General features: G+C 31.2%; 2 protein-coding genes across 7 annotated transcripts; both read left to right on the top strand.

The window, feature by feature from the left end:
• The first annotated feature begins 285 nt into the window (after window positions 1-285).
• On the top strand, window positions 286-5496 carry LOC107936848 (RNA-binding protein BRN1). 5 transcript variants are annotated; one of them, XM_016869618.2, is made up of 10 exons: window positions 428-612; window positions 835-917; window positions 1449-1494; window positions 2788-2839; window positions 2992-3117; window positions 3276-3355; window positions 4022-4201; window positions 4367-4712; window positions 4807-4950; window positions 5028-5496. In XM_016869618.2, exons 2-10 carry the CDS (start codon window positions 886-888, stop codon window positions 5153-5155), a joined length of 1134 nt encoding a protein of 377 aa, XP_016725107.1. In that variant the 5' UTR covers window positions 428-612; window positions 835-885; the 3' UTR covers window positions 5156-5496. The 5 variants fall into 5 exon arrangements, with proteins under 5 accessions (XP_040964052.1, XP_016725106.1, XP_040964051.1 ...); XM_041108118.1 differs by lacking the exon at window positions 1449-1494 and having other exon boundaries at window positions 286-612; window positions 4415-4712; window positions 4807-4934; XM_016869617.2 differs by lacking the exon at window positions 1449-1494 and having other exon boundaries at window positions 286-612; window positions 4415-4712.
• A 5709-nt stretch (window positions 5497-11205) lies between these two features.
• On the top strand, window positions 11206-15563 carry LOC107936828 (probable ATP-dependent RNA helicase pitchoune). Of its 2 annotated transcripts, XM_041108116.1 has the most exons (3): window positions 11206-11335; window positions 11437-11767; window positions 15150-15563. In XM_041108116.1, the coding sequence occupies exons 2-3, from the start codon at window positions 11478-11480 to the stop codon at window positions 15223-15225; spliced, it is 366 nt and encodes a 121-aa protein (XP_040964050.1). In that variant the 5' UTR covers window positions 11206-11335; window positions 11437-11477; the 3' UTR covers window positions 15226-15563. The 2 variants fall into 2 exon arrangements, with proteins under 2 accessions (XP_040964050.1, XP_016725087.2); XM_016869598.2 differs by lacking the exon at window positions 11206-11335 and having other exon boundaries at window positions 11342-11767.
• The last annotated feature ends 3007 nt before the right edge of the window (window positions 15564-18570 follow it).

The raw sequence follows: 18570 nt of genomic DNA, 5'->3' as shown, positions 1-18570 counted from the left end.
ACATATTGAAGTGCAGTAGTTTGTGTTTGTGTCCTTGTTCAATGCAAGGCAGCCGCGGGAATCACTAAAAATGGCCAAATGAAACAAAAGGGGTAAATACGTCATTTAACGACGCCCTCCCTTCAAAGTACAAATCCTCGTTCCAGCTCACAACTGTAACAAAGTACATCCACCTCAAAGCTGAGAGCTGCACAGCTGTAAGGGTATTTTCGTAAATAAACCAAAACGGTAGCCCCACTTTGCAGCGAATTTTAATTGCAATAAAATAAAATCCATTGAAGATCCAACTTTGCCCATCCAGAAACCCCCCATTTTTTTCAACTCCGACGACTTAAAAAAAAAAAAAAAACTCTTTCAGCTAGAGAAAGAAAATCAAATAAAAGAGAAAAGAGAGAGAGAGAGAGAGAGAGAGAAAGGGAGAAGAAGAGTAGCAGGCATTAATGGCGGAGGGAAAAAAGGAGAAGAAAGCGACGAACGAAGAGAGCGTGAAGCTGTTCGTTGGTCAAGTGCCGAAGCACATGACGGAAGCTCAAGTTCTCGCAATGTTCGAAGAGTTTGCTTTGGTAGACGAAGTCAACATCATCAAAGACAAGGCTACTCGTGCCTCTAGAGGTTCAACTTTCTTTTTTCTTTTGTTTTAAGTTTATTATTTTTATTTTTAGAAGTTTTGAATCTCTCACATTGTTCGTTCTTCTTTTAGCGGTTGTCTTTTTTAGTGATTTGTTTGATTCGTTTAGTTTGGAGTGTGATTTGTCGTGTTTTAGTGTGGTTTATGGTGTTCGGAACCCTAATTTTGAGTTATTTTCTCGTTGCTTTTCTTTTATGTTGATTAAGGGTGTTGCTTTGTTATATGCCCGTCAAGAGAAGAGGCTGATAAGGCGGTCAATGCTTGTCATAATAAGAAGACATTACCTGGGGTTAGTTCAACTTTTGAATTTCTTTTCCTTTCATCTTAATGAATTTATTGCCACATTGTTAGTTGTTGTTGTCAAAATCTAGCTGGTATTGTCCAAAGTTTTTCTCCACTGATCTTAAATTCTTAATGCATCGTACGTTCACAATTAATTTCACACTTTTAGCTTATTCAGCGTCTGACCTGCAAAAGTAGGACCTAACCGCTATATCTGTCCACTCTATTTCACTACTGATCTGAGGCAGTCAAAATTGTTACTGCATTTTATACATTGTGGTAGTGGCATGAATCTCAATATTTACTGTTTTTGATGCTGAAAGCTTGCATTATATGACATTATTTCTTAAGCTTCCATTAAAACTACCCTGCAATTGTGTTCCCTGGCATTTTGTAACGAACTTGGTAGAAGTTCTTTTCCGCTTCATTGTGCTGATTAAGGTACATGCAAATAGTGCAATTGTAGAATATACGAGCATATAAATTTGATAATTATTTGTACTTGCTCATTGAAGTAAATCAATGTCTTGAGTTTTAGAGACAACGGAAAACGAGAAGATCACAGCATCAAAGTCCAGCATGCTGTAAGCTTATTTTTTTAACACCTGGTTGTTTTCTGATGAAATGAAGTTTTGAGAAATTTTACTAGTATGTATAAGATTAAGGCTAGGGGTTTCTATGCTAGGTATCATTTTAGCAGAACATTATTTCAGCGAGAAACAGGTGTTTAATGATTTCAACCTTCAAATTTTAAGAAATTCAAATAATTAAGCAAACAATAGGTATTGAAGTTATAGTGATAGGGCGTCACATAAGGCTGACTAATCTCCAGTCCCCCCCCCAGTAATCTCCAGCTATTTTGCATGTTATCACATTATGTCAATCGATACCTATCATAACTGATTGATCTGCTTGCCATCTTCGAGTGAATAAATGCATGACTTATCATAAGAATTATATTGTAATCGAAAACAATGAGCTAGCTGATCAAATGAATTGGTCTGGTTAGTAATTTCAATGTAATGAGTAAAAAGTGTGTGACTCGAGTGAAATGAATGAGGCGATACTGTGGTTTTGGAAATAAGGGGAAGTATTTGTGCATATTAATGTAAATAAGAAAGTGCTTATCAACAGAAAAACCTTTCAACGCTTATAAGGCAACATCAAAATGAGCTTCTCCCTGTCAGACTTACTTCCCTTATCAGGACTTCATTCTCCACAGTTAATAAAAGAGATGAATTTCTTTATGTAGCTTGACAAATCAATGAGTCTGAAAAGAATTCATGATTTCATTGTAATACTGCAATTCAAAGTATGTAAGCATAGTTGATAGTGCAACAATGGGAATCGTCTTTATGTCATCTCTTGTACAAGTTATATTAGATTTGATAAATTTTAAACAAGAGCAGGAGAATCGCATAGTTATGCTTGAGCATAGATCTAGGAATCTAATCCAAAGAAAACCAGTGTTCCTTCTGGGAACAGGTGTTAGTAGAATTTGATTGACTAAACTAAATTGTATTTTTACATCAATTTATCCTAAGATGGTACTAGTGTGACTGGATAAATTTATGCCACAAGTTTTGCGTACATTGTCAGTCATATTTGCATTTTATTTTGATGATTGATCATTGTGCATTCTGTTATGGTGGTGTAAGATATGCATCTTTATATGAGCTTAGGCTTAGAGTGGTTAATCACTCGATTCTTTTCCTTCAAGCCTTTAACTAAAAATTTGGTGACAATTAATCCAAAGTACTTCATTGCAATCTCCTATGTCTGCTATTGTATATTTTGTCCATAGTATTACTTTTACCATGTTAGTGTTATTACCTACCTGATTGGGACTCATCTTTCTGCTGTTTTGTCTGATTCAGGCATCTAGTTCATTGCAAGTGAAGTATGCGGATGGCGAGTTGGAAAGATTAGGTATGCATAACTTCTGTACATTAATTGCTTATTATTCTGCCTCCTATGAGGTTGGAAGAATTGATTCTCATTCATCTTTTGGTAATGCTCTTTCTATCAAATCCTTGGATAAAATGAATAATCATCTTCTTTTTACTGCCTGATGGATTTAGAGCACAAACTCTTTGTTGGCATGTTGCCAAAGAATGTCTCTGAAGATGAAGTTTCTGCTTTATTTTCTAAATATGGAACCCTAAAGGACCTACAGATTCTAAGAGGTTCTCAACAAACAAGTAAAGGTACTTATTCTTTGATCTTGTTTCTTTTTGGTTTATTATTATTATTATTATTATTTTGTAGAAAATGTGAGAACCACTAAATTGCATTAACAATAAAACCTAAACCACAAGCTGATTTCAATATGTGAATTGTAGTTTTGTTGGTTTCTTTATTGCAGGCTGTGCCTTTTTGAAGTATGAGACAAAAGAACAAGCCCTTGCTGCCCTGGAGGCCATTAATGGAAAGCATAAAATGGAGGTTGGTATATTTTTAGATATTTCTGCTGTTTAAAATCAACACATTACCATGAAGCTTGTTCTGGGTATCTATTCCTGTTTTATATGGTATGCAACAGTTATATGCTGACCAGCTATCTTACATAGTCATTGCTCATTCATAGGAATGAATGTCATCAAAATTTCACTTATTTCATGATGTTACCTTGTGAGAATTCTAGTTTCTAAAGGTTCCGGTACTAACCTGGAAATTATTTGCATTTGCATCAAAGGCTGATGTCTATGGCTTGATATTCGTATTATGTACACTGTTATAAATAATAGCATGCTGCATCTAGAATCAACATTGTCAAGCTAGTGGGCTCTCTTTGGAAGTCAATAATCTTTTATCTTCATCAAGATACACTTGGATTATGTCTGGAATTTTGTTCTAGACCCTAGTGGTTTGGAAAATGCATATATACAACTTGAAGTCATTGTCTTCATTAGACTTTGTTCTTGTACCAGATAATCAGTTTTTATTCTGGACACCTCTTTACCTTTGGCACTGAAATCTTAGTTAAGGATGCTGTGGTCATTTGCCTGAAATAGCATCTTATTGTTATCATGTATGGTAGTGAGTTAGACGGTTAGTTATTCTAATAAAACTGGGGTACTATATTCTGGTCTTTATCTTCTGCTGTTTTAGGGTTCAAGTGTCCCTCTCGTTGTCAAATGGGCAGATACAGAAAAGGAAAGACAAGCTCGAAGGGCCCAGAAAGCCCAATCTCAAGCTTCGAACATGCCAAATGCTGATTCACCACATCCTTCATTGTTTGGAGCCTTGCCAATGGGTTATGTTCCTCCATATAATGGATATGGATATCAGGTTGTTTTTCCTTTTCTTTTTCTGGATTTTTAAATTTTTGAACAAACTCATTAGTGATTCTGTCTCCTATTAACTGAGCTATGGGGATTGTCCTTTTTTTGTGTCATGATGCTTAGCTGAGCATCTAATATCTAAATATGATATATCATCTCATTATTTATTTAGGCTCCAGGAAGTTATGGACTTATGCAGTACCGCTTGCCACCAATGCAGAACCAACCTGCGTTCAACAATATGATTCCTCATGTGAATCAAGGAAGTTCGTTGCGAGGAATCACCCCTGATCTTGCTCCCAATATTGCTCCTAGAAATTATGCTGTGCCTCCTACAAGTTATGTGGGCTCAGCTTACCCAGCTGTACCAGGTCTGCAGTACCCCATGGCATATCCTGGGGGAATCATGAACCACCGTCTGTTGACTGGTTCACCTGGTTCAGTGCCACAAGCAAACATAAACAGTAATTCTTCATCATCTTCCCCTGTTGGTACAAATTCAGGAGGGCATATTGAAGGTTTGCTATCTCTGGTCATCTTGGTTTTTGTTGTTCTTTCAAAAATAGATTCTTGGTTGTAGTATGTTATTAAATAGTGTATCCTCTGACCTAGGTCCACCTGGTGCAAATCTATTTATTTATCACATACCTCAAGAATTCGGTGATCAAGAGTTGGCTAATGCTTTTCAAGGATTTGGCAGGGTCTTAAGCACAAAGGTTTTTGTTGACAAAGCAACCGGAGTTAGTAAATGTTTCGGTAAAAGTGTTCTCTTTTACCTGTTAATCTGATATGATTGTTAAGGAGTTTCATCTCTCAACAATCTCTTTTTGCAGGATTTGTTAGTTACGACTCTCCAGCAGCGGCTCAAAATGCAATAAACATGATGAACGGATGCCAATTAGGTGGTAAGAAACTCAAGGTTCAGCTTAAGAGAGACAACAAACAAAACAAACCTTATTGATTGGGAGGTGGCAGAAAATCTTTGTAACATTTGGTCACACGGAACTTGGATATATTGACTGACTGGTATCAGCCTTTCGGGTGGATTGAGGATAAGCTGTGGTCATATGTTTCACTCCATCCTCCTTGTAATTGCTTCATGGGATCAAATTCCCAGAAACTTGTAATTTATGGCGCATTCCATGCCTATGCAATTTGTATTCTGTGTATCATTGAATTCCATTTAGATACTAAACATTAATTTATTGATTTTTCCTCTAGAACATCTGTTTGTAGTATAATTTTGCAGGGACAACCGGGATACAACATTCCTTTAATGTATTTGTTTCCACTTTCAAATAACTTCTTCTCAACAGTTTTGAATATTTTTTCCTCAGCAAGATACTTTCTGTGAGTTTATTCAATATCTCTGCACTTCTCTTTTGTTCCTTGGTGAAACTTCTTTTTGCTGATATTTTTAAGGATTCCTTCAAGCTACCTGAAGTGACCTGACATTCAGGTATTATGAAATCATTTATGCATAGCTGTCTATCTTTATGATTTTTGCATGAGAATTTTTTTCAGTTCTCCTTCCATATATTATCTGCATTGCTGTCCCTTGCATATTTTTACTGGAATTATGATTTATCATTTAGCTACTTATTTCCCCTTCATTGAATTTAGTTTCTACATATTTTACTAGTAGTTGAGATTTGTAAGATTTTAGTTGTACAACTAACATCTATCGTACCTATCTTTATCTTCAGTAGCTTAGTTCAAGATGATGGAGATACATTATCTAGATAATACCTATCCAGTTTTCTTCGTTGAAATTTGGAGGTATTTCTCATGCTCCGCTGTTTCAGTTGAGCTTTTACCTGCTTGGTTATATATCTGTTTGCCGCAGGGTAACCAGGGACCGAACATCTTCAGTATCACTTGTTGCTTCCATGTTGACTATTGTTTGTACTGGGATCGTGAAGTATTTCTGAAAATCAAGGTATCATCCATCTCATTTATGAGAATCATCAATTTATCATTGTGACATCACTAGGATTAAAATTGTACGTTCTGAGGAGCAGTCACTTTACTTTGACAAGCCTCATTCAATAACTATTCCTGACGTGATGAACCTTCTTCCTCGCATTTTATATCTCCTTTGATACTTGCTTATTTTCATTAGTTCATGACTGCATTAAAATGATCTTTATTTAACCATCATTGTGTGGTTAATGGTTTCTTGTAATACTGCTAGTTGTTGTTGATCAAGTTGATATAAAGGACTAAATCTTGACGTGCGCTATTGCGCTGTTCCTTTCATTTTCCGTTCCTTCCATACGTGTCTCTCTTCTTTGTCATGCATGCCACATTATCCATGTTCCTGTGGGTGCTGGTTGCAACCCGCTGCATTGTTGGTTTTTTGTTAAGTAGGGACTTTCTAGAAGCAGAAAAGGCAAAGAAACGTCATTTGTTTTATTCCGATTTGAGTACCACTGATATAAATCTGTTGGCGGCTTGTGAGGCCCGGACCGTTCTTTCATAATTCTTTTCCCCTTTCGTGCTGGTTTGGTCCTGTGATTGTATCAAAGTTTAAATCTTTTGGTGGGTCTTCATCATTATTAACCTTATCTATACTTTTCCAGATTCTCATATCTCAGTGAAATAACAGAAATACTAAATTATTGAATAGCCCATGCTTGGTGAAGTAATGATCCATCTCTACCACTCTACCACGTTTTCTATTATTTGGTTTGTTGGGAGGTTGGCTGGTTCGATTTCCAACTGGTTACAAATTGAACCAATATTCTACGCCAAACTCATCTGTTCTCAGCAGTTCCATTTCCTTTTCTTGTTTACCTACTAAATTATTAATTCTGATCTTAGTTCTTAGTTATTAAGATGGGTATTATTTGTGCTTGATTGTATTTGTAATTTAAAAAGTTTATTTTATTTTCTTCCGTTTTGGCATTATTAGTCATGGAAAAGGAATTTAAAAATGGATTGACAGGTTTCACCCAGGGCATAAATTAATTCCATTTATAAAAAAAATAAAGAAAGGTGGAGCAAGAAATCCCAGAATAAATATAAAAAAACAAAAAAAACCCCTGAACTCGCTTAGTCAATTGTTGAATACCATCAAGTAGCTTTACCGGTTTAACACGTGGTTGATTTCAGACGAAATAAAAAACTGCCATAAAATAAATTCCAATAATTTTTTTGGGTAAACTACTCAAATGGTCCCAGTGTATCTATATTCCTATATTGGTCACTCCGCGTTGACATGATCTTATTTTGATTGATATAATAATAGTGTTAGCCTTTTAAAATTTTACACAATATGTAAATTTGATTTTAATCCAAAAAATCCAAAAAATATATATAATTATAAAATTTTCAAAATAAAAAGTAAATAAAATTTCAAAAAAATTATTAATTTTCATCAATTGTTTTGGTTTTTAGATGTTTTTCTGAAAAATATATTTTATATAATATTTTAAATATCAAATATTTATTTTATATTATAAAAATTTAAAATTCATTTCAATTCACACCATTGTACTTTTTATTGTGAGATTAAAATTTAAGTACAAACTGAACTCTAACTGAATCAAATTTAATAAATTTCAAATTCTTAATCGGAATCAAATCAAATAAATTTAAGTACGAACTGACTATAATGAAATCAAATTTAACTTTTTAATCAGGATCAAATAAAAAATTATTATTTGAATTGGATTTAATTTTTTTTTGGTTCAACGTTAGGAGTGAGTTGGTCTTGCAATTCAGAGTTGAAATCTATTTATCTATATATATACTAATTTTTGGATTTTTAACAAAAAAAAAAAGAAAAAGAAAGAGGACTTTGGTTTTATTAATGCCGGATTAAGTGTTGAAAACACATACAGAGAACATGATTTAACTATAAGTAACAAAATACTAGATAAGTATAGGGGGTCTAGTTGAAGTAATCTCATGCCATTAAATTTGCTTAGGATTGAATCTCCTTGTTACTCTTACCAGAAGAGCACTTTTTATTTTTTTAATTTTGAATTTTATGTACTTTTTATTTGAAACCTTTATAATTATAATTTTTTTTTGAATTTTTAGGCTTAGGATTGATACAAAATGTAAACATTGAGAGAGAAATTGTTAATTTTTTTAGAATTAGGATCGAATTGACATAATATATTAATATCAAGGGTTAAAACTATTATTATACCAATTAAAATAAAGCCACATTAACATTCAATTTGTATTTTAACGGAAAGTGACTAAAGCCAAAATAAGAATGCGAGTAAACTCGGGTGACTATTTATCATAGTTTACTTTTTTTTTTTTTTACATTTTTTTATTGATGACCCCATGTGATTTTTTAGTATACATTCAGTGCACGTTATGTAGTAAAACATCTCCATCCATCCCTTTTAGTTTCCCACTCTTTCATTGTATGCTCCGTTTCCCTATATTATAAAATCATAATCCTCTTCGTTTGGGTTAACCTCTTCTCTAAGTTTATTCGTCCTTATACTTTTTTTAATGGTATTTAAGCTTGTTAAAGTTTGGTTTTTATTATTGTTTTTTTTTCTAAAAAGGACAAGTGTTTTGACAAAAAGGGAAGAAAATTGTTGGATGAGTGTTTGGGTAATGGTAAAACACTTCTTCGTTTGCATAGGGTCAAATATAGCAGTAACCAGTAGTTTGCTCTTTTTTTATTTTTCTTTTGTGATCAAAATAGACCCCAAACATTGATCATTGTTGGATTGATTTTTTTGTGTGTGAATTAAAAATTAAAATATGCTTTTTATATTTGTAATTTAGTTTTTTTTTATTTTTAATTAAATTTTTTATTTCAAATTTAAAATTTTAATCTCAGTTGTTACCACTAATGCATTTCTTTTATTAAATTTTCTAGGGTGAAGTCTTGAAATTAAAAAAAAATTGCACTTGAAAGTCATATAATAATAAAAATAACGTTGAAAGTTTTAATGAGAAACTTTTTTTTTCTTAAAAATGCCTACTCAAACTCATGATAAAATAAAGTTTTTCTCTTGAATAGTGTTCTTAAGAAAAATTGCTGTCAGCATTTTAATTGAAATAGTTAGAACTATTAACTACATGTTAAAAATTAAAAACAATAGATTTAATCTTACATTTTAGCATCGTATAGGGACCAAATTGAAATTTGGCCATTATCTTATAATGTCAATTAAAGCAACACAAACCTAATAGAAATGAGAAGCGACATACATGCCAACTTCTAAGACTCGAAGAATTAATTAATAACATTATAAAAATATATGAGACTAAATTATATTAAAATTAAAGTAGAAAGATTAAATCTTATCTTGAAGCATAATAAAAATTAATCATACTTCTAAAATGTGGGGGAAGGGATGGTACGCCTTTCTATTAATTTTTTAAAAAGGAGAGAAAATCTCTCTCATTGTATTTTTTTTCATAAAATTCAAAATTTAAACTTTTCACACGAGAGATGATAAAATAATTCAAGCTCGATCCTCATGATTTTTTTATCACACAAAGGACGGTAAACTTTTCACAAATATAAAATCCGAGTTTGTGTCAGGGCTAGGTTTTGATCAAAGTCTCATCACTTGCCCTAAAAATTATCAAAATACCCTTATATTGATTTTGTAACTAATTATATATATTAGAACATTTACAATATTTTAATTAAATATTTTAAAATTTCATAATATGTATTTTTATTTAATTTTGTAAAAATTAATATAATATAAAAATTAATTAATATTTCAAAATGGCTAAGCAGGAGTAAAAAACCATCTTGCATAATCTCACTCTGATACCATCTCTAAGACTTTACTTGGTAGAATAAAAATAATTTAAAAGTTAAAAAATTAAAAGAGTATAAAAATAGAAGGATAGAAAATATCATTTTTTCAATGGTGCGCTTGATAGGAAGATGGCTTAGAAAATAGCTCGTTAGTTGAAATAATAAAATTGAGTTATTATTAAAATCTATAATATTTTAAGTTTGAATCCCATCATGTACAAATATTTTTTTTAGATTTTATATATAGACACAAAATTGCCAGGATAATGTCTATTACTTTGTAGAAGTAAGTGATTTTTAGTAAATTTTCCACTAAGTTGGAACCCGATTAAAACGTGATATTAACTCCATAAAAATTTTAAATATTAATATAGATACATCTCTCTCTCATATTTTTCTTCTTCTCATGATTTGTTTTTAAACAATAAGATAAAAAAAATAAGGGTACGACTGGTCACCTAACTATGCTCGCATCACTATTCGTTTCTATTTTAGTCACTCACTGTTGAATTGATAACGAAAAGACTTTTTTCTAATTAGTATAATAACACATTAGTCCTCAATACTTACATACCTATCAATTTGATCCTAATTCTAAATAATTCAATAAATTTAACCTTTCACATTTACAAATTCTACCAATTACAACATTTAAAACAAAATTTATAGATGTCGAATGCCTCTGTTTTAAAAGCTGAAAGTTTCAGTTAGGAAGTTTGAGGATCAAATTGATAGAATTTGTAAATGTGCATGGTTGAATTTATTAAATTATTTAGAATTAGAATCAAAGTGACAGAATATGTAAGTATTGAGGACTAAATATGTTATTATACAAGTCATAAAAAAAACTTTATGTTATTAATTTAACGGCGGGTGACTAAAATAAGAATGAATTCAAACGTTAGTATCTAAATTGAAAATTTTTAAAATTGAGTGACCAAAACATGAATGGAAGCAAAATTAGAGGACCATTTGTATAGTTTGCCCAAAAATGAATCATCCCTCCTATACCATTTTCTGTCATTTTCCTTCTATACAAAGCTTTCCATTTTTTTATTCAACCAAGCACAAACTGTTTTTGTAGGCTAATTGTATTTCATATTAACTTGTTTTACCTTAAAAACAGGTACAAGTAAAATGTGGGGGCTTCTGGAAGATTTGGTTCACCTTTTTTATTTTGCACATTTTCTTCCTTCTAGAAAAGTAAAAGGCAGGCACATTGGTCCTGAATTAAATAAGGTTTCACATTCAGCATGCCATCAATGCCCACAGCCACACTCTCTTTTTCTCCTTTACTTTAATATTTTATTTTAATCTATCTATCCATCAGCTATAGTACACAAAAGTCCTTTCATGTTATAAAAAGAGAGACTTGAAAACAAAACAAAAGTCAGTCTTGTGCTTTTTTGTTCATGTTTGTTCTTTAGTGCTGTTATTATATTATATAATGAGTAAAGTTATTGACATCTCTTCTTACTTGCTGCTTGAAGCTACCGGTGATTCGGAATCTGGGTGTTGTTTTGATCCTGCCATGTCTGTTATTAACCATGATGATGATGGTGATGATGATGATGCAGAGTCATGTAGCTGTGATACTACTACATCTGATGTTGTTCATGGTGTTAGAGAGGTTAATAGGTTTGAACAGAAAGCAAATGACGACGACGACGACGACGACGACGATGGGGAGGTGGTGGAGATGCGAAAGGAGGTTCGTTTGCATAAAAAATGCAGGGATGATAGGCGGTTCAATGGAGGAGCGGCCAAAGACGAGAAATCATCTACTGTTGATTCAACCAAAACCCTGAAAGAAAAGAACAGGTTATTTTGGGAAGCTTGCCTAGCATCTTGAAATGATTCTTAAGCTAGCTGTTTCATATTTATTATATCTGCAATTACCATTAAGTGTGATATACTTGAACATACATAAATAACTATTCTTTAACTCACTTTCTCCTTCCAACTATACAAATTTGATTTATGAATAATTTAGGCAACTCACCTGATAATTAGATTTGCGTGTAATTGTCGTATAGAATTTAGTATAATTGGACTCCAATTCTTAGGGAAAGGTGTAATTTGGTGTAATAATAATAATAATTATTTATCTTTTATAAAAATAAATAATATTTTTTATTTAATATCACTATCTTTATGTACTTTTTTAATTAAAATTTGAAATATAAACAACTTAATTATATTAGTATATATTTAATTTTCATATGATATAAATTTTATAATTATATAAAAATAAATAAATGATGTACATAATATAAAATTGAGAAATGAATTAGCCTAGACTCAAGCTTTGAATATTACAACTAATTCGATTCATATTTTAAATAAATTTAATTTTTTATTTAAATTTATTTTTCACATTTAATGTTTTTATCTAAACCCTTTTAAATACCAGATTATTCTTCAAAGTTAAATGCTTAACCTAACTTTAGAACAAAAATATTTTCGAGCTGAGCCAAAATTTAATCAAATTATTTCATATGATTAATTTTTAAGAAGAGATACCCAATAAATTTAATGCTTAAATATCAAATCAACCTCTTTTAATGATTATTACCCAGCAAGAAGGATGCACCAAACTAGAACCCAAGGATCGGATAGTTGAGCTATGTTATGTTCATTGGTCAAATTCGACTGAGCTCGATTAAGTTTAAGTATGATATTAATATCATATATAATTATTTAAATTCAGTTTAATTTAAAATATAAATTTTAAATTTTATCCAACCACGTTTATATTTGTAAATGATTAATTTAAATTCATTTAGGTATGCATATATTAACATTTTTAAATAAAATTATTTTTATTTAATATTTTATAATTATATATATAGTGGTGGATCTTGGAACAAAATTTTGGAGGCTTAGAAAATTTTTCAAAAATTTTAAGGGTTTATCGAGATTTAAAAAAAAAATTGAGGTCTAATTAAAAATTTTTAATTTTTTTATGAGATTAATGATAATTTTCAAAAACTTTTAAGAGAGCTTGATTAAAAATTTTCAAAAAGAAAAAAAAAAGGTGTATTGAAAATTTTTCAGAGATCTAGTTAAAAAATTTCTAAAAATTTTAAAGGAAAAATCAAAATTTTCCAAAATTTAGGGGAGAGGAACCACCTTAATGGTTTTCCTTTATATATATATATATCTATTAATATCATTTTATATTTTCTTTTATTAAATTTTTTAATAAAATAATTTATTATATTTTGAACGTTTACATTATAATAATCTATTTAATTTATCGTATGGTACGAATTATATAACACATGAAATAAATGAAAATTTATGTGTGTAACAAACTATTTTATTTTCCTAAAATAACCTCAGCTCATTATTAACTCTTGCACACAATTATCTAAATACTAAGTGTAAGTTTAAGGGATTGACATTTACATTATACTTATCTTTTTATTTTTGCTTAGAAGAAAAAACTAATATTTGATTTTTTAAAAAATAAGGGGTGTCACATCTCAAAAATAGGGTTAGAAGAATTGAGTTTGTATAAACCAAGAGTAGTCACACTTCGATTTATAAAGTTATCTTTGTGCGTTTGTAAATAAATCGAGGGTTTGAAACGAGTACCAAAATTAGGGTACTAAATAATTAATTAAATTATTAAAATGATATATCAAGTTTTATTTTATCAATTAATCTAAAATGAAGCTTGATTACGGGGTTTAATTTGTAAATAGTGTGTTTTAATTGAGTTAGGACCTAATTGGAAAAGGGGAGAAACAAGGAGTGACCAAAAGGGTAAATTGCCCATTTTTTGGGAAATTAGTCTTCCACTAGAAATTTCTAGTTTCTTATTCTTCCCTCTCCTAGCCTATACTCCCATTCTAAGTTCTGAGAGTAAGTACTTCAAGAATCTAATTATGTTTAAGTTATGTTAATTAAAAATCATGTCAATTAAGTAGCTTATTTACTACTTTAATAATGTTATGTATAGTATTATAAGAGGAAATTAGTGTTATTGATACGAATTTTAGTTTATGAAATTATGGTAATTTACAATAATAGTGGAAAAAGGACTAAATTGTAAAGTTAAAAAAGTATGTCATGACATTGTATAAAGTGGAAAGAAGGCTTAAGTGAAGAAGTGTTAAAAGTTATGGTGTTATATTTGTAACCTAATAAAGAATATGTAAGTTGAGTCCCTTCCTCCCATTTTATTATTTTCAACAAGCTAGAGAAAAGTCACACATTGAAATAAATATATACAATTAAGAAATAAGATTAAGCAAGAAATAGACTTAAAACTTAACGGCTTAGAGTTAGCTTCCCTTGTGTGCAATCCCAAGTTTGAACCCCTTTTTCCCATTTTATTTTGGAAATTTGGCAAGACTCCAAAAAGAAAGCAATATATACAATTAAGTGTCTAAATTAGGTAAGACATGAGTTGTAGGCTCAATGCTTAAAATGCTAAAATCTCTCCAGATCTAAGGCCGAGCCCCCTCATTCCCTTTTTATTTCATAATTTAGCCAAAAACGCCCTAATACACAACTATATGATTAAGCGTAAAAAATAAAAAAAGATTGAGCATATTGCTCAGTGGTTAAGGTGTTAGGCTTCTTTGAAGCCAAGGTTTGAGCTGTTGCCTCCTCCTTTTCATTTTAAATTCAATTTTGGCAAATCTTGGGAAAATTGCAAGTGATGCATTTAAGGTTTGCAAACCCTAAGAATTTAACCAATTCTTTCCTAATTAGAATTCACAACTTACTCATTCCTAAAAATTCTAATCGAACTAGAATTCCACCATCTTTTTATATTATTTTCCTAATTATATTTTCATATTTCCCCTTTTCAAATTCTAGTAGAATTTGCTCTCCATCTTTCTATTTATTCTCTTTTTTATTTTCTTCCCTTTTCTTTACACCATATTTTCATCCTAACTGTTGTTGATTATTTTGCTATCTCGAATCAAATCATCTTCCGTTCAATCATTTTCTATGGGAGTTTAGATTTGTCATTAATAAACATCCATTATCTTGGCCAAGAATCGGTAAGTACATCTTGTTTTTTATGTTTAAATCTCAGATTTTCGTAGAATTTCTATTCGACTTTAATCTTTCAATTCAATTACTCAATCTTTTTCGGTTCTTGTCGAATCTTTCAATAATCTTGACGGATCTTGAAACCAATTGTTAATTCGTGTATAAATGTCGTTTGAATAACCTATTTTAGGTGCATCGAATCAGATTTGATCGTGAGGAATGTCGATCCGACTTTCAAAGAAAAGTGTGTGTTCTTTTACAAGTGAATCGAGGCAAACTGTGTTTATGATTAGGGCCACATCGTCTACCACATGGGCGTGTGGCCTACACGGGTGGACCACATGGCCCCTACACAACCATGTGCCCTATAAACCTTAGGTTAGTTCATGAACCATGTGACCAAGACCCTGCCACACAGCCGTGTCTCCCCTATAGGTTAGTTTTTGCATTTGCCACAAGGCCACAACCTATTACACGGTTTGACAACACGACTGTGTAACCCTTCCACACAGTTGTGTGTCCCCTATTTTACAGTTTTGTCCAAAATTTTATGAATTGTTCAGTTTAGTCCATGAATAGACCCCAAACTATTTTTAGTGCTTTATTTCATTCAATTGAGTACTTGATAATATGAATAATATTGGAATCCATAATCTGATTGACTTAATTATTACTGTATATGCATGATATGAAAATATTACATGTTTACTATCACTGTAATTCTGATGATCTAATAATGTTTTCTATACCATTGTGCTATTGATTGCATGATACGCATTATTTATCCGCAATGTATTTTAGTCGACAGTTTATCTGCTTGACCAGTGGTTCATCCAAAACGTATTTTAGTCGGTAGTTTATCTACTTGACTAATGGTTCATCCAAAACGTATTTTAGTCGGTAGTTTATCTGCACGACCAGTGGTTCATCCAAAACGTATCTTAGTCGATAGTTTATCTACACGACTAGTGGTTCATCCAAAACGTATCTTAGTCGACAATTTATCTGCACGACCAATGGTTCATCCACAACGTACTAGCAGCTTTTATTTGCACCAACGGATGATTTATTCACCAATATTCTTATCGTTAGCAGTTAATTTGCAACGATTAGTGGTTAATCCACAACGTGGTGTAAAAGTAGATAAGTTCTAGGGGACTCCTACTATGGAATGTAGTGGTGGGGTAGGATCTTTTTTGATAAGTTGAAATTGCATTGCATTCATAAACATTTGCATAAATGTGGATATCGAGATATTATATTGACGAGTGGGTCTGAAATACCGATATTCTAAATTGCTATCCAGTTGTGATACCACTAAATGTAGCACCTCTAGCCCGTCTTCAATGCCAGATTAGGGTTACAGAAAATTACCACACAAATCAGAACATTCAACATCAAAACATAAATAATTATGCAATTCATGAACTATCATTAAAAACTCAATTTAATTTAAGCAAGAATACACTTACTGTAACACCCTTTACCCAAGACCATTTCCGGAGTCGAGCATGAGGCGTCACTTGACTTAACTTAAAAGTTCAGGGCATAAAAATTTACTTTCAAAATTAATTTCACCATTCACAATAAAGCTGTCAACCAGCGCAGAAGTCACTAAATTAATTATAACTCAAGCTAAGAAAATCAAAATTTAGATCTGTAAATTTTCCCTAAAACTAGACTCATATATCTATTCACCATAAAATTTTCAGAATTTTTAGTTTAGCCAATTAATACAGTTTATTAGTTGAAGTCTCCCCTATTTCACTGATCGACTATCCTGACCTCTTGTCACTAAAATTCAATTATATCATTGTACAGACTTCATATGGTGATTCCAATTATTTATACTAAAAATAGACTCATTAAGTAATTTAAACATATAATTTATAACTCATAATTCCTTTTGTACAATTTTTAAGGAATTTCTAAAGTCAAAACAGGGGACTTCAAAATCATTCTGACCCTGTCTCACTAAATTTCAAATAGCTAAAAGTATACAACTCTTTTGCTTACTCTATTGCTTTCATGTGAAAGTAGACTCATTCAGCTTTAATTTCATATCTCATTCAACTTCTAATTCTATTTCCACTATTTTTGGTGATTTTTCAAATTTACATCAATGCTGCTGTCCAAAAACTGTTCCATTGAAATTTAAAAAAAAAATCAATATAACCCATTTATAATTATTTAACCTTCCCTGCAAATTTCAAATCACAACCAATTTCAGTATTTCAACTACTCACTTAAATGCTAATGAAGTTAAACCAATCAACCATTTCAATGTCTAACACAACCATCACATTCAAATTTACTTTGCATACTTAGTCATTCATTCTATTACTTTTTACTTCAATTCCCTATACATGCCATATAAATCCAAAAAGTTGTTTAACAAAATCTACCAGAGTAAATCTGGATAGTGTGATTCTTGATGTAGATCCGATCCTCCGAATGTATAAATACGTTAATCTACAAGAAACAATAAACACACACATGTAAGCTTATAGAAAGCTTAGTAAGTTCATAGGCACAAACATAAATCTTACCAAACATTTATACACTTTTACATTATACACCATTACTAAGTTTACCTGTCAACCACAATCTTTGGTGAGTTCCTTGGTATAAACTCACTACTACTTATTCTTTTACCATAATTCCTTTGGGCCCATTTGTCACTTACCATCCTTGATCAAAATTGAGGAACAGTTACGGAAAATTGAGTACTTCACTTTCACTTTGCCATAGTATAACTATGGTCTTATGTATGATCACTTATCATTTGTCCCTGATCAGATAAGTGTAGCCAAGCTACCACTTATCACTTTGTCACTTGATCAGATAAGTGTAGCTAAAGCTACCACTTATCACTTTGCCTCTTGATCAGATAAGTGTAGCTAAAGCTAACACTTATCACTTTTTCTCTTGATCAGAAGTACTCAAATCTGGGTTCCGCTCAATTTGATCATTTATTCGATTTTCGTATTTTTATTTTATTCTCATTTCAACAATAAATATATTTCATCATACATTATATAATTCATGAAATTAACATTTAATTATTAAATTTCAGCCATATGAACTTACCTGGGTCGATTTGCTGAATTTGTAAAAGTTCAGGGACTAATCAACTACTTTTTCTTTTCCTCGACTTGTTTCGGGTTCTCGATCTAAAATGAAAATTTATCCATTCATCAGCATTTAATTCTATTCTAATTCATTTCACAGTTTCTTCCCTTAAATTCTCAAAATTACACTTTTACCCTAAACTTTATAGTTTTTACAATTTCATCCCTACTCGATTAATCCCTCAATTGATATAATTTTTCTAAATTAACACCTTTTTCAACTATTTTAGACTACTACATAGCCTTTAATATTCAAAACCGCAACACCAAACCTTAATTCCCAACTTTTTCACAATTAGGTCTCTAAAATCAATTTCTATCAAAATTACTTAATAAAATCATCATATAACAAAATTAAAGCTTTAATTCCATGTTTATTCATCATAAAAAATCCAGAACTCATCAATGGTAACTTTCAAAATCAGACATGAAATTAAAAACTAATGAAATAATTAGTTGGACCTAATTGTAAAAGTATCA

This window comes from Gossypium hirsutum, chromosome D12 (genome assembly GCF_007990345.1).
Source record: "Gossypium hirsutum isolate 1008001.06 chromosome D12, Gossypium_hirsutum_v2.1, whole genome shotgun sequence".
Classification (NCBI taxonomy): domain Eukaryota; kingdom Viridiplantae; phylum Streptophyta; class Magnoliopsida; order Malvales; family Malvaceae; genus Gossypium; species Gossypium hirsutum.
This window is presented reverse-complemented; position numbering and strand designations above follow the sequence as displayed.

Excerpts from the sequence above, each read along its gene's own strand:
- LOC107936848 (XM_016869616.2), top strand. The coding sequence starts at position 441 with ATGGCGGAGGGAAAAAAGGAGAAGAAAGCGACGAACGAAGAGAGCGTG. Across the intron at positions 4,202-4,366 it reads ATAATGGATATGGATATCAG|GCTCCAGGAAGTTATGGACT; the intron begins GTTGTTTTTCCT and ends TTATTTATTTAG. Across the intron at positions 4,951-5,027 it reads CGGAGTTAGTAAATGTTTCG|GATTTGTTAGTTACGACTCT; the intron begins GTAAAAGTGTTC and ends CTCTTTTTGCAG.
- LOC107936828 (XM_016869598.2), top strand. The coding sequence starts at position 11,394 with ATGAGTAAAGTTATTGACATCTCTTCTTACTTGCTGCTTGAAGCTACC. Across the intron at positions 11,768-15,149 it reads ACCCTGAAAGAAAAGAACAG|GTGCATCGAATCAGATTTGA; the intron begins GTTATTTTGGGA and ends AACCTATTTTAG.